The 14,898-nt window shown below is 41.9% G+C and overlaps 1 protein-coding gene across 3 annotated transcripts in view; it reads left to right on the forward strand.

Moving 5' to 3' along the window:
- Positions 1-6,819, forward strand: part of aass (aminoadipate-semialdehyde synthase) — a 43,289-nt gene extending 36,470 nt beyond the window's left edge. For all 3 annotated transcript variants that reach the window (XM_080438417.1, XM_080438419.1, XM_080438418.1), the window contains exons 23-24: positions 495-671; positions 2,895-6,819. In XM_080438417.1, coding sequence (XP_080294543.1) covers positions 495-671; positions 2,895-3,013 — 296 coding nt within the window. In that variant the 3' untranslated portion in view covers positions 3,014-6,819. The remainder of the gene's footprint in view (positions 1-494; positions 672-2,894) is intronic.
- Positions 6,820-14,898: the final 8,079 nt, after the last annotated feature.

The following is a 14,898-nucleotide window of genomic DNA, read 5'->3' on the forward strand; positions in this document are numbered from 1 at the left end:
TCCTGGAACGCATCTGTGTCATTTTAACACATTGACAGCCAATTATTTCAGATTTTTAGCTGTTGCCTGCCAGAGATTTTTCATTGAAAAGAAAAGTACTCAGGAGCCGAGATGCTGAATTTTTAAGTTTTAAGTTAACAAGGAAGTGGATAGGAGTTTAAATCTTCGATAAATCATCATTTTTTTTTTAGAACGCAGATCTGCGTCTTTGGCAGCCAATGTGTTAAGATTTCTTTGGCTATTCTAAAACAGCAGATCTAAAAATATACATTTTCAGAGATTTGCAAACATTTTCCACGATTAAAAAAATATATATAGTAGATCTACAAGCTCATGGCGCGGCACTCATGAGCTTGTAGATCTACTATTTTTTGAATAGCCCAAAGAAATCTTTTAAAATAACACAGACGCGTTCCCGGTCTTAATGGGTTAATACCATGTGACCTCCATTCATCACAACCTGTCTCCTCATGTCATCCAACACCTTCCTCCAGATAAAGGCGAGAGAGACATGATCATAATGCGGAACGACGTGGGCCTCCGCCACCCGACCGGCGAGCTGGAGACCAAACACATCAGCCTGGTGGTCTACGGAGACCCCAACGGCTACTCCGCCATGGCCAAGACCGTCGGCTACCCAGCAGCCATCGCTGCACGCATGGTGCTCGATGGTCAGTGGGGTCGCTCGGGGGGGGGGGGGGGGGGGGGAATGAGAAGAATGCCATGTGGCATGTAGATTGCCGGTTCTGTTTTGTGCCAGCAGTGGTGGAAAGTAACTAAGTACATTTACTTAAGTACTGTACTTAAGTACAATTTTGAGGTATTTGTACTTTACTTGAGTATTTCCAATTTCCAATACTTTTACTTCTACTCCACTACATCTCAGAGGCAAATGTTGTACTTTTACTCCACTACATTTACTTGAAAACTTTAGTTACTAGTTACTTTTCAGATATAAATTACGATATAATGAAACATACATTAACCACTTTAAACCTATTTTATACCGAGGCTATTTGAAAATAGCCGATCTACAAGCTCACAACGCGTCGCATCGCGACGCGTTGTGAGCTTGTAGATCTGCTATTTTCAAATATTTAGTACTTTTACTTTTGGTACTTTAAGTACATTTTGATGCCAATACTTTTGTACTTTTACTCAAATATTTTTTTTATTCTGGACTTTTACTTGTAACAGAGTATTTTTATATTGCAGTATTGGTACTTTTACTTAAGTAAAGAATTTGAGTACTTTTTCCACCACTGGGTGCCAGCCACTCTTACACTTGACCGTGTGTGTGGGTCTGTCCGTCCGTGTCAGCACGGCCTCAACAGCTGCAGCTGATTGCAACACAAGGGTGCAACCAGTTACACTAATTCAAAGGCACCACTCTCTTCACACTGGGTGTGATTTTTTTTTTTTTACTCTGAGCATGATAAAGCCATTCGTGAACTTTTTGCCAATCAAGTAAATATTCAGTATGTGTGTGTGTGGGTTAAGAGTTCACAAATTCTGCCCGAACCCGACCCTACCTGACCAGAGGTTTTCGGGGCCGGGACAATAATATATTCTCCTATAATTTGACAAACCTCTGTCGTCGTGGTGTCATGGTGTCCATGGTGAGGCCAAAATTGGTTCTGCCCGGTTCTCCTCAGTGGCTGGAGTCAATTGATCTGAATTTGCACACAGCCATTGACCATTACCATGTGCACCTGCTGTAACAGCGAAGCACGTTTTTCTCGATTTCATCCAAATCTCAGCTGTTTATCCGCGTTTTTTATGTAAAAGAATGGTCGCCATGGTTACGGCGGCTGCCCAGTACTGCGTATGCGTCGAATCTAAAAGCCCCACTGCGTTACACTGTTGCTCACACAGAACGTGCTTCGACCAACCTACGAGTGTGTGTGGTGTGTGTGTGTGTGTGTGTGTGTGTGGGCGGGGGGGTTTGCGACGGGACGTGTGCGGGGGGGGGGGGGGAGGTTTCGCGACGGGACGCGTGCGGGGGGAGGGGGTTGGTGGAGGGAGGCGCATGTCCCCCCACGGGTATGGACACTAATTAGGCGAGCCGAGCCAAGCCTCGGGTTCCCAAAAAAAATAAAATAAAGAAAAACTGATTACCCCCCAAAAAAGAAGTTTCAACTGCCCCTTGCGGCCTAACGGTAAGGCAGACGGAAATGGCAGTGGATACGTTGGATGCAGCTTAAAGTGATCTTCTCAAACTTTGAAAATCGGCCAAAGTGGCCGTTTTTCAAGATGTTTTGGTCATTATCTCTGGAAGGTCCAATCTGCTAAGTTCAAAGCGTGTTGGATGCGTGACTTTGAGCTTGTAGATCGACTATTTTCACTATTTAAAAAAAGATTAATAAAAAAGGTTTTGTTCCATCATTTATCTATCAAAAGGTGTTTATCACCCCAGCCACAGCCTGTTCAAACCACTGCTGCGCCCTCGACCTGGCAAGCGATACCGGAGTATCAAGAGCCATAACAAGAGACTGTGGCAGAGTTTTTATCCGTTTAGCCTGTCGCCTGTGCTTCACTGATTTGCACTTTACTGATGCACATATATTATGTTTTAGGTCTTCCTTTAGGACATCTAAGCTACTGTACATGATACTGACATGCACTTTATTGAATGCACTACATGTGATTTAGCACCTCTTTAAATGATTATTTTTTTACATGCTGCTATTTTCAGTCTTTTTGTGCTCTTGTTTATTTTCCATTCTTCACTTCTAATTCTCTTTTTACTCCTTGAACTGCAAACGTGAAAGCCTGCATAAACAAGAGTTTCACCCTCACTTTTACCTGTAACTGTGTTGTGACAATTAAGTTGATCGATGATTGATTGATTGATCTGAGTTTGTAACAAAACTCTTCTATTCACACGTTTCCAGGGGAGATCACTACGAAGGGCCTGGTGGTTCCCATGACGAAGGACATTTATGGACCAGCTCTGAAGAGGCTGAAGGAGGAGGGCCTCCGCATCATCTCCAAGAGCACCCTACACGAGTAAACCATGAGCAACCTGCAGGAGTGAACCTATGTACTATCTCAACCTTTTAACTCATTTAGACAGAGAAAGTATCAGTGTCATTTTAGACTTATTTGGCTATTCAAAAATAGCAGATCTACAAGCTCATAGCGTGGCACTGAAAAATCGCGAAAATGTGTGCAAAATCTTTGAATATGTTTTTTTTTAAAGCGAACATTTGTGAAATATTTTGTTCCAGGAACCTCCAGAAGCAAAGATTTGAGTTAAAAAATGTTGTTTTAAAAATATATATGTGTTCGAAGATTTGCACAAAAATGTAATAGCATTAAATTAAATAGCAGATCTACAAGCTTCTAGCGCTGCACTTGGTGCCGTGCTTTGAGCTTGTATATCAGCTATTTTTGAATAGCCAAAAGTACAAAATAATGGTTATAGCTAAAAAAAATCTAAAATGATTGGTCTTAATGGGTTAAACTGTGAAATATATCCTTTGTGTCGCATGTTTGGCTTATCGCTTTGCCAATCTGCCAATTACTTGAAATGTAATGTGATGGAGGCTAGTAAATACACTGGCATTTAAAAGACATTTTTGTTTGCTTTAGTTTCAGTTTGTTCTGTTTTGTTTTGGGCCGTTGTTTTTTTTTCGTAATTGTTTACATCGTGGCGGTCAGCAATGATAAATCGGTATAGAGGAGGTACACAAACTAATGACCGTTTTGTTCCATCAAGTATGATGTTCACACGGGGAATGACTGACTCTGTTCTGTCAACGTAGAGGGAATGACATTCAAAACATACTTTTCAGGATTCAAATTGAAAAAAATACAAGCTCGAAACGTGTCGCTACTTTTGGTGCTTGTGTGTGACGCTGTAGTATGATCAAGTATAGGGCATTAATTCACGAAAAAGCACAAAATATGGAGATTTAATTTTATAGAGTGTACACATTCTGTACACCCTCGGAGTTACAGACCGGTTAAGGGTTCACATTTGGACCCCTGGTGGGCCCCGGACCCCACATTGAGAAACAGTGATTTAAAACACGCCTTCTCAACACAGTTACACTGAGGGCCCTGACACACTGAGAGAGTGTGAGGGCCCGTCACCATGTTGTTTATGGCCACACCGGAAGGCATCAATGTATGAGTTCTCTAATTCTGCCCGAACCTGACCTTACCCTGCCCGACCCGACGTTTTTGGGACGATCTGGGCCCAAAATGTATGCTAATTGTAATTAGTCAGGCCGAGTCGCACCTTGGGTGCACAATCACAACCTACACACAAACACAAAACAGCACGCACACATGCACACACACTCTCACACACGCACGCACGCACACACGTGTATAGAAGAAAAAAAATTGATCTGCTAAAAAATTTAAGAAAAAAAGTATTACCCCCAGAAAATAAATGTAAACTGACCCTAGCGGCCGAACGGTAAGGCAGACAGAAATGGCAGTGGATGCGTTGGATGCAGCTCAAAGTGAACTTTACTATCTAGTTCGTCGCCGTCCGACCTTCCTAGCCCGTGTTATGAAAAAAAAAAAACTGGCGAAAATGGCCAGAACTCAAACATCGAAAATCTGTGAAAGTGGCCGTTTTCAAGATGTTTTGGCCATTATCTCTGGAACCAATCTCTGGAACCAATGGTCCAATCTGCTCAGTTCAAAGCTTGTTGGATGAGTGACTTTAACACATTGGGTGCCAGAGGTTTATTAAAATATTATACGTTGAGTGCCTGCATTTCTTCCATCCACTTGCGTTATACGTTTCGTGCTGTAGAAGCCCCGACGCGGAAGTGCATGTAAACAAAGCGTGCGTGCGAGACGGCGGAGGGTCCCGACTAACGCCTGGAACAATAATATTTCTAACGCGATCCTCCATTGCAGCGTGATCGCCGATCGAAAACGGCTCGTTTCCACCACGTTAAAAAGAAATGGAGATATTAAGCTTTTAGTCAAGGAGATAACATTGAAAACGCCGACCGGAAGGATTTTTGACATGGAGCCAGATCCAGCCTCTTCTTCTCAGAAACTCCTTGGGTGATGTCAAAGTTTCGTTTTAGCGCCCCACGTGGCCCACATGTATAAAAATAGAATTGGGTCAAAAACGGTCCGGACCGTTTTCGGCACTTCTCGTTTGGATCCTCAAAAACGGTCCGGACCGTTTTTGGCATTCAATGTGTTAAGCACTTAATGCCTTTTCGGGTTTTTCCGGTTTTTACGGTCCTAAAATTATGGAACTTTTTCGGGCCGGGCCAGAAATCGTACTGGAGTCCGGATGAAACGTCTCACGTTTCATCCGGATCGGTACAGTGCGGCTCAGATTATTAATAATTGCGGTGCAACCGAATGTATAGAAACGCTTTGACGCTTTTCTCCTACCTTCAATGTGAACAAGTGGCCTAGCTTGATGCACGCCATTGGCGTGAGTGCGGTTGATGTTTTCTATCTGTCATCTTAACTGTTAAATTAGACCTGAAAATGGTCTCATTATCTGTGAGCGCAGGCATGAGCATTGTTCTGTATTAGTTATGTTTCAATCAGTGGGCACTACTTGTGGAAACTAAGTTGGATGCAGAAAGCTTTTAAAACTTCTGCACGTTTTAACGATAAATGGGCAACAGCCACATAGAGTAAACAAGTAAGCATCTTAGCAGCAGTGCACAGAAGTATCATAGGGACTAAAGGAAATGTTAAGATAGATATATGTTTATTGTCATTGCATTGAAAATACAGTGACAAAACATGCACCTTTTTCAGTAACCATTAGATGTTTAACTGTCTACTTTATGTTGTCGGCTCATACTGTATGTCCAGCAACTAACTATTGCCCAGTCTTCGGGGCATTCAAATAGCGTTCAGAAGTTGATAAAAGGGTATTTTTACATGAAAAGACCATCCACTAATATTTTTTATGTCATCTTGCAAATATTTATTTTGGTGTGTGGCGTATGGTCAATCATATTCTAATCTTTGTAAGAAACGCTTTAAGTCTGCAAATATCTCAGATGTTATTTTTACACATGGTAGATGTATTTTTAGATACTTCTAAACAAATCTTTTGATGTTTGATGTTTTGGATTTGTACTGTTGGCTTTAAGTTGGAGGGCTTTCTTCAAGCATAACAAACAAATCTTCCATTAAGCAGTCTAATGTGTGAAGTTGAACTGAAATGATCAGTGCACTAAACATCACTCAATTCTGCATTCATTGATTATTTGCCTGAATAGGTTTTTTAACCTGTACAAAAAAACGGTTAGTTCTGTAACCATCAGACATGGAAAGATGCTCAGTCTAAAGAGGAAACTTTAACCTGAGGTCAATCCTTTAAAGGTTGTTCAAGTGATATTTTTTGGTAAAGCAAAACCTTTTTGTGTGTGTGTGTGTGTGTGTATGTGTGTGTGTAAAAAAGTTAAAGCTCTATAATCAGATAGTAATCATTGCTATATTGTGTTTTTTCAATAATAGTCTGTTTCACTGTATCACTTCTCTCTCCTGATTGGATCAAATTGGTATCCCGAATTGAAAATGCATTTCCTGTTTACTAAAGAGCTAGAGAGACAAGGGAGAGATTCCTCTTTTACTGAACAAACACACTATAGAATATAGAGCTATTTAGCACTTATTTAACAGAAAATATCACTGTTATCACCTTTAATCCAGTACAAAGCCAAAGTATTAGTGTTGGTAACTGATGTCCTCCATATAAACTGTACAGTATGTATTTGAATGTGCAATGTATACTGTGTTCTTCTCTGTTAAACTGTACTCCTTGCACACCATTTTGTATTTCATATCAAAATTAAAAGTGGTTTTGGCTGGAAATCTGGTGTGTAAACATTGAATCTTGAAATATAAAATCTTCCGAGGTCCAGCGATACGAAATGTACATCTGCATTTACAGCTTAAATCACAGTGCCTCAGTGTAGTTGCTCTAAGTCAGGGCTCTTCAATGTTTTTCAGGACAAGGATCACTTAGCTGAGAGAGAGAGAGATGAAGCAGGGACCCCCCATGGGTATTTTCAGACAGTTAACCACTTAAACCCTCAAAACTTGTACTTGGTCTGCTCTTTTTTTTCCCCTACGCCAAACCTCTTTGCCGAAAATAGCTGATCTACAAGCCCGTGAGCTTTTAGATCTGCTATTTTCGGCTAATGTTCCCCTCAGAATAGGGACGCTATAGGGTTCAAGTGGTTAATGTAAAACAAGAAAGAAAAAAGGTTCCTATCACACAATGGTTTGGCGGCCCCCCTGTAGTAACTCTGAGCACCCTCTAGGGGTCCCGGACCCCTGTTGAAGACCCCTGCTCTAATTTTATTTCAGCTGACTTGAAACATGTTGAGCCGAGTACGTTCACAATTGATGTTATTTATATATTAATACCAGAGTATATACATATGTCACAGGGTGAATGGAGATCCAGGGTGATTGAAGACAGAGCGCTCGTTTTTAGGCACGGGGCTTCGGGCGAGGCGGGGCTTTTCGAGACAGGGTTTATTAGCGAGGCTCGCGAGGAGGAGAAGGAGTGTGAGCTTGTAGATCTGCTATTTTCAAAAGAAGGAGGACGCGGCGCTGCGAGGCGGGGGTTATTATGCGAGGCTCGCGAGGAGGAGGAGCTCCTCCTCCTCCTTCTCCTTCTCCTCCTCCGAGGAGGAGAAGGAGAACACGGCGCCAAGAGGCGGGGCTTTGATGCGACGCGGACCTGTCTTTTGTTGTTCCCCCCCACATAGCAACCAGGAAGCTACGCTAGGGGAACGCTGAACACACGTTCACACGCACACGCACACGCTTGTCCATGACGGAGGCGCGCCGCCTTAGTAGAGCTTGAGGCCGAGGAGGCGCGAGGGCGCGCCTCCAGGCGCGAGTGCCCGCGCTGACCGGCCGATGCTCTACTAGTCGACACAGCGCCGTTCGAGTTGTAAACCGATAGGGACAGAATAGTTCTTTTCATGGATCACTGTGTGTGTGTGTGTGTGTGTGTGTGTGTGTGTGTGTGTGTGTGTCAGGGAGAAACTAAAACAAAAGCCAGCAGAACACAATAAAAGTATCTTAACAGTCCATTGAAAGCATGAGCGCGTGTGCGTGCGCGCGCATGTGTGTGTGTGTGTGACTGTGTGTGTGTGGGTGCTCGCGGCCATATGTGCTTGTGCACAAGCCTGGCTTGTGGCTCCCTCTAGTGTTTCTTCTACAGAATTGCTGGGTGGGTAAAAACGAGCGAGCCTTCTTCAATCACCCTGGTTCTCCATTCACCCTGTAACATATACATTTTATTTAACTTGTAAATGTGCAAGAGAAACGAACATTGTAGAACTTAAATATAACTCTTTATCTTTTTTTTCTTCTTCTCTACTGTAGGTATTATCAGTGGTGGAAGAAGTACTCAGATATTTTACTTAAAGGAGAATTTTGGACTAAGATTTTCTTACCTTTTCTATGACGTTATGATATCTTCGGATGAATGGTACAGTAGAAAAATGTCATAACTCCATCCCGGGTCCACCACAGCTTAAAACGTGGGCCAATAGGCCTTGCGCTAGATCGCATATTTTAATAGCTTTTTTTAAGTTTTTTTTTGTGAGATCTGACGTTCATAGTGACAGAACACTGTCAAAGAATAATATAATAAGTCTCGCTAGACGAGATCGAAATCTTGAGATTTCGATCTCGTCTAGCAAGACTTAGGTTTTTTTTTTTTTTTTTTGCATAGTGTTCTGTCACTATGAACGTCAGATATCACCAAAATATCACCTTTAAGCTGTGGTGGACCCGGGATGGAGTTATGACATTTTTCTACTGTCCCATTCATCCTAAGATATCATAATGTTATATAAAAAGGTAAGAAAACCTTAGTCCAAAATTCCCCTTTAACTAAAAGTAGCAATACCATCATATAAATATACTCTGTACAGCCTTGTGTTCAAAATGTTACCTGAGTAAAAGTACAAAAGCATTGGCATCAAAATATACTTAAAGTACCAAAAGCTAAAGTACTAAAATGTTTGAAAATAGCAGATCTACAAGCTCACAACTTGTGAGCTTGTAGATCGGCTGCCTATTTTCAAATAGGTTATGTATAAAATAGGGCTGAAGTGTTTAATGTATGTTTTATAATATAATAATTTATATCTGCAAAGTAATTAGTAACTAAAGTTGCCTCTAAGATGTAGTGGAGTAGAAGTAAAAGTATTGAAAATTGGAAATACTCCAGTAAAGTATAAATACCTCAAAATTGTACTTAAGTACAGTACTTGAGTAAATGTACTTAGTTACTTTACACCACTGGGTATTATAATATCAAGGCAAGTTGTTTGTGCCTGATGCCAGCTCCTTATAAAAAGACAATCAGTGTTTTGCTTCCACTCAATAAGGAGCCACCCATGCAAACTAGGCCACCAAGCAGGGGGTAATTGGGCGTGTAATTATGAAAAGTCAAAAATGCAAATTAAGTCATGAATACAGTCGCTGACTCGCTGGTCAAGACTCTATGTCTGAACTTGACCTAATTTCCACCCTACAAAAAGGTGCATTTCTTTTAGGGTCTTAGACTGGATTAGCACATGTGAAATTAATTGGAATAACCAGTTCTTAGAAAGGATTATATCATGATTCATGGTGTCTTCCTAGAGTTGCCTCATCCTCCCCTAGAATTATAATCCGTTGTCTTCTAAAATGACTCGAGCCAGATATGCTCTTTGTCGTACGACGGAAGTCTGTGCTTCACGGAGCACCCGGCTTTCTAGTGTTCTATGAAAGCACTTTGAAATGTGCTACATGCTATACAAATACACTTGCCTCGCCTAAAGACAGATTGAAAGACTTTCAGTGTGAACCAAATATTAGTATAATATCAGTCGTGTTGAGCAGAGCTGCCAACTCGTGATACTGACCATGATACTCTTACTGACATGATACTGACCATGATACTCTTACTGACATGATACTGACCATGATACTCTTACTGACATGATACTGACCATGATACTCTTACTGACATGATACTGACCATGATACTGACCATGATACTGACCATGATACTTTCAATTCAATTCAATTCAATGTTATTAAAGTGTCAAATCACAACAAGTTGTCTCAAGACACTTTACATGTAGAGAAGAGACCCGACAGTCCCACCCTGAGCAAGCAATTTTGCGACAGTGGCAACGAAAAACTCCCCCTTAACTGGAAGAAACGTCAGGCAGACCCTAGGCTCTAGGGTAGTAGAAATCCACGGTCGTGCTCCATGGAGAGGCCCGGTCCGCAGTCACAGTCTTGAGCCGCAGCTGGGGGTCCGTAGTGACAGTCCATGGAACTGCGAGAATCTAGAGCGTCATCCTCCGAGGCCCTAGCAGTTTATTTTGGACCGCATCTCCTCCCACAGTTTATTTTTCCCAATTTAGTGCCTTAAAAGCTGTTTTGAATTTTCTTCAAAACACACTTTTAGCTCCTCCTCCCACATATTTTGTCTAAATTTCACAAAAATGGTACACATGATCTCTGGAGACATGCGATAAACATATGCGAACAGCGTTTCGATAGTCCTTACCGTTCGTCCGTAATTGGCTTCCAAAGTTAGTGGGAGAGGCCCGTTTTACCAAAAATGCCAGAAATCACGAACAAAACGTCCAATTGATGCCAAATTTGAATCATATGTCGAGGGTGGTTTACTCAATGAATCCCCAAGAGCATTTCCACTTTGATCCATAGGGGGCGCCACAAATGCACAAAACGTAACCGTTCGATGCAAAAACATCATTTTTGGGGGGATCAATCCTCTCAAAATGAAACGCGAGTGATCTTAGGAGTGACGTGACAATAATATTGGCCCGTTACATTTGTGGGAGGGGCCTATTTCTTTAGTGGGAGGGGCCTACTTCCTCAAATCAAAACGGCACGTATCACGAAGGCAGGATCCAATCGGCACCCGATTCGAATGGCACGTCGCGCGGCCTCCGACGGTATTGTCCTGTATAGCCCTGTCCACAACACATTTACAGCTTTATAAAAACACACACATCCCTGTCCACAACACATTTACAGCTTTATAAAAACACACACAGCCCTGTCCACAACACATTTACAGCTTTATAAAAACACACACAGCCCTGTCCACAACACATTTACAGTTTTATAAAAACACAGCCCTTTCCACAACACATTTACAGCTTTATAAAAACACACATAGCCCTGTCCACAACACATTTACAGCTTTATAAAAACACACAGCCCTGTCCACAACACATTATAGCTTTATAAAACACACACAGCCCTGTCCACAACACATTTACAGCTTTATAAAAACACACACAGCCCTGTCCACAACACATTTACAGCTTTATAAAAACACACAGCCCTTTATAAAAACAGTACAGTTTTATAAAAACTCACAGCCCTGTCCACAACACATTTACAGCTTTATAAAAACACACACAGCCCTGTCCACAACACATTTACAGTTTTATAAAAACACACAGCCCTGTCCACAACACATTTACAGCTTTATAAAACACACACAGCGACAACAGGCTAAATCTCCCTCTTTCTTTGTGAGTGATTTACCTTTGCAGTGGTGGAAAAAGTACTCACATGTTTAGTAAAAGTAAAAGTATCAATACGGCAAGTGGTACTGTTTGTAGTCTTTGTTGTTACCTTGCGGTAAAACTCCTTTCTGGTAGTTGAGTTGATGTAAATCCTATAGTTTTTTCTAAATGATAGAACACAGTTTAAAAAAAATAGTCATGCACATATTTTTCCAGTGCATACGGCAGGCCTTGTTGACGGATTTGGAAGAGATTTCAAAGCTCTGGTTCCAGCTGGCTGAATGGTTGGTTGAATGGTTGGTCCCCTGGTTGGTTGGTTGGTTGGTCCGCTGGTTGGTTGGTTCGTCCCCTGGTTGGTTGGTCCCCTGGTTGGTTGGTTGGCTGATTGGTTCCCTGGTTGGGTTGAGTTGGTTGGTTGGTTGGTTGGCTGGCTGGTTCCCTGGTTAGTTGAGTTGGTTGGTTGGCTGGTTGGTTCCCTGGTTGGGTTGAGTTGGTCGGTTGGTTGGCTGGTTGGTTCCCTGGTTGGGTTGAGTTGGTTGGTTGGTTTGCTGGCTGGTTCTCTGGTTGGGTTGAGTTGGTTGGTTGGTTTGCTGGCTGGTTCTCTGGTTGGGTTGAATTGGCTGGCTGGTTGGCTGGCTGGTTCCCTGGTTGGGTTGGGTTGAATTGGCTGGCTGGTTGGTTGGCTGGTTCTCTGGTTAGTTGAGTTGGTTGGTTGGTTGGCTGGCTGGTTCCCTGGTTGGGTTGAATTGGCTGGCTGGTTCTCTGGTTGGGTTGAGTTGGCTGGCTGGTTCCCTGGTTAGTTGAGTTGGTTGGTTGGTTGGTTGGCTGGCTGGTTCCCTGGTTGGGTTGAATTGGCTGGCTGGTTTCCTGGTTGGGTTGAATTGGCTGGCTGGTTCCCTGGTTAGTTGAGTTGGTTGGTTGGTTGGTTGGCTGGCTGGCTGGTTCCCTGGTTAGTTGAGTTGGTTGGTTGGTTGGCTGGCTGGCTGGTTCCCTGGTTGGGTTGAATTGGCTGACTGGTTGGCTGGCTGGTTCCCTGGTTGGGTTGAATTGACTGGCTGGTTCTCTGGTTGGGTTGAGTTGGTTGGTTGGTTGGTTGGCTGGCTGGTTCCCTGGTTAGTTGAGTTGGTTGGTTGGTTGGTTGGTTGGTTGGTTGGCTGGCTGGCTGGTTCCCTGGTTGGGTTGGCTGGCTGGCTGTCTGGCTAGCTGGCTCCACCGCAGTTGAGTGATGTCGACAAACACACTGACTAGTGACTTCATTTGTTGTTTCTGGTTTATTATAGTTGTTGAAGGTCACCACCATTGTATTGTGAAGTAATTGTAGTATTAGTCTGTAGTAAATTCTGAAGAACAGCAACAATGGAAAACCTGTGATCAGTGTTGCCATGTCTGCTTATCATAAGTGACTTTGGGCTTGTTTATTTGCAAAGTGGCTTATAAATAGTGGTGGTTGTCGTTTTCTGGGCTTGTTTCTAAACTGTAGTTGCTTATTTGGGCTTCCTTCCTAAATGTTGTTTAAACCAGTGGTTCTCAAACATTTTCATATCAAGGACCCCCAAAATAATATTAATATGTATTTGACCACGGACCATCTGATAGCAGTATTTTATATCCCTTTGAGATTTATTTTAAAATGGCAGACTTTTTTAAGGTATAACTTGTCACTTTAGAATTTAAAAAATGAGCAGATATATATTCAACCTGTAAATAAGTCAAGAAGCAAAAGACGCTGGTATGGAACTCCTGGTTTACTAGGATGGGGTTCAATTCCCTGCGGTGTCTAATGATTGCAGGCTCCTGTAGTCTGTTACGTTCCTTATGAAACTACCCTATCAAACTGCCATAACAAACTACCATAATAGACTACCGTATCAAAGTACCATAACAAACTACCATCAGGTACTACCAGGAACAGCGTACCTGACGTTCCTGGAATTAGTCATGCCCCGAGTATTGTAGTTTTTTTTTCAGCTCCAGGAATTAGTCATGCCCCGAGTATTAATGTTATTTCAGTTCCGGGAATTAGTCATGCCCGAGTGTTATAGTTTTTCAGTTCCAGGAATTAGTCATGCCCCGAGTATTGTTTTTTTTTAGTTCAAGGAATTAGTCATGCCCCGAGTATTTTTTTCAGTTCCAGGAATTAGTCATGCCCCGAGTATTATAGTTTTTTTTCAGTTCCAGGAATTAGTCATGTCCAGAGTATGTAATGGTTTTTTGAAACCATTACATACTCTGGGCATGACTAATTCCTGGAACTGATAAAAAGTTCCAGGAATTAGTCATGCCCGAGTGTTATAGTTTTTTTTCCAGTTCCAGGAATTAGTCATGCCCCGAGTAATGTTTTTTTTTCAGTTCCAGGAATTAGTCATACCCTGAGTATTATAGTTTTTCAGTTCCAGGAATTAGTTATGCCCCGAGTGTTATAGTTTTTCAGTTCCAGGAATTAGTCATGCCCCGAGTATTATAGTTTTTCACTTCCAGGAATTAGTCATGCCCCGAGTATTATGTTTTTTTTCAGTTCCAGGAATTAGTCATGCCCCGAGTATTGTTTTCTTAAGTTCCAGGAATTAGTCATGCACCGAGTATTTTTTTCAGTTCCAGGAATTAGTCATGCCCCGAGTATTATAGTTTTTTTTCAGTTCCAGGAATTAGTCACGACCCGAGTATTATAGTTTTTTTCAGTTCCAGGAATTAGTCATGTCCAGAGTATGTAATGGTTTTTTTAAACCATTACATACTCTGGGCATGACTAATTCCTGGAACTGATAAAAGGTTCCAGGAATTAGTCATGCCCGAGTATTATAGTTTTTTTTCCTGTTGCAGGAATTAGTCATGTCCAGAGTATGTAATGGTTTTTTGAAACCAATTACATACTCTGGGCATGACCACTTCCTGGAACTGAAAAAAAATTAATACTCGGGGCATGACTAATTCCTGGAACTGAAAAAAAATACTCAGGGCATGACTAATTCCTGGAACTGAAGAAAACATTAATACTCGGGGCATGACTGATTCCTGGTACTGAAAAAAAGTTCCAGGAATTAGTCATGCCCCGAATATTATAGTTTTTTTTCCTGTTCCAGGAATTAGTCATGTCCAGAGTATGTAATGGTTTTTTGAAACCAATTACATACTCTGGGCATGACCACTTCCTGGACCTGAAAAAAAATTAATACTCGGGGCATGACTAATTCCTGGAACTGAAAAAAACATTAATACTCGGGGCATGACTAATTCCTGGTACTGAAAAAAAGTTCCAGGAATTAGTCATGCCCCGAATATTAGTTTTTTTTCCTGTTCCAGGAATTAGTCATGCCCCGAGTATTATGTTTTTTTTCAGTTCCAGGAATTAGTCATGCCCCGAGTATTA

Source organism: Gymnoscopelus braueri (genome assembly GCF_963280865.1).
Source record: "Gymnoscopelus braueri genome assembly, chromosome: 9".
In the NCBI taxonomy this organism is placed as follows: Eukaryota; Metazoa; Chordata; class Actinopteri; order Myctophiformes; family Myctophidae; genus Gymnoscopelus; species Gymnoscopelus braueri.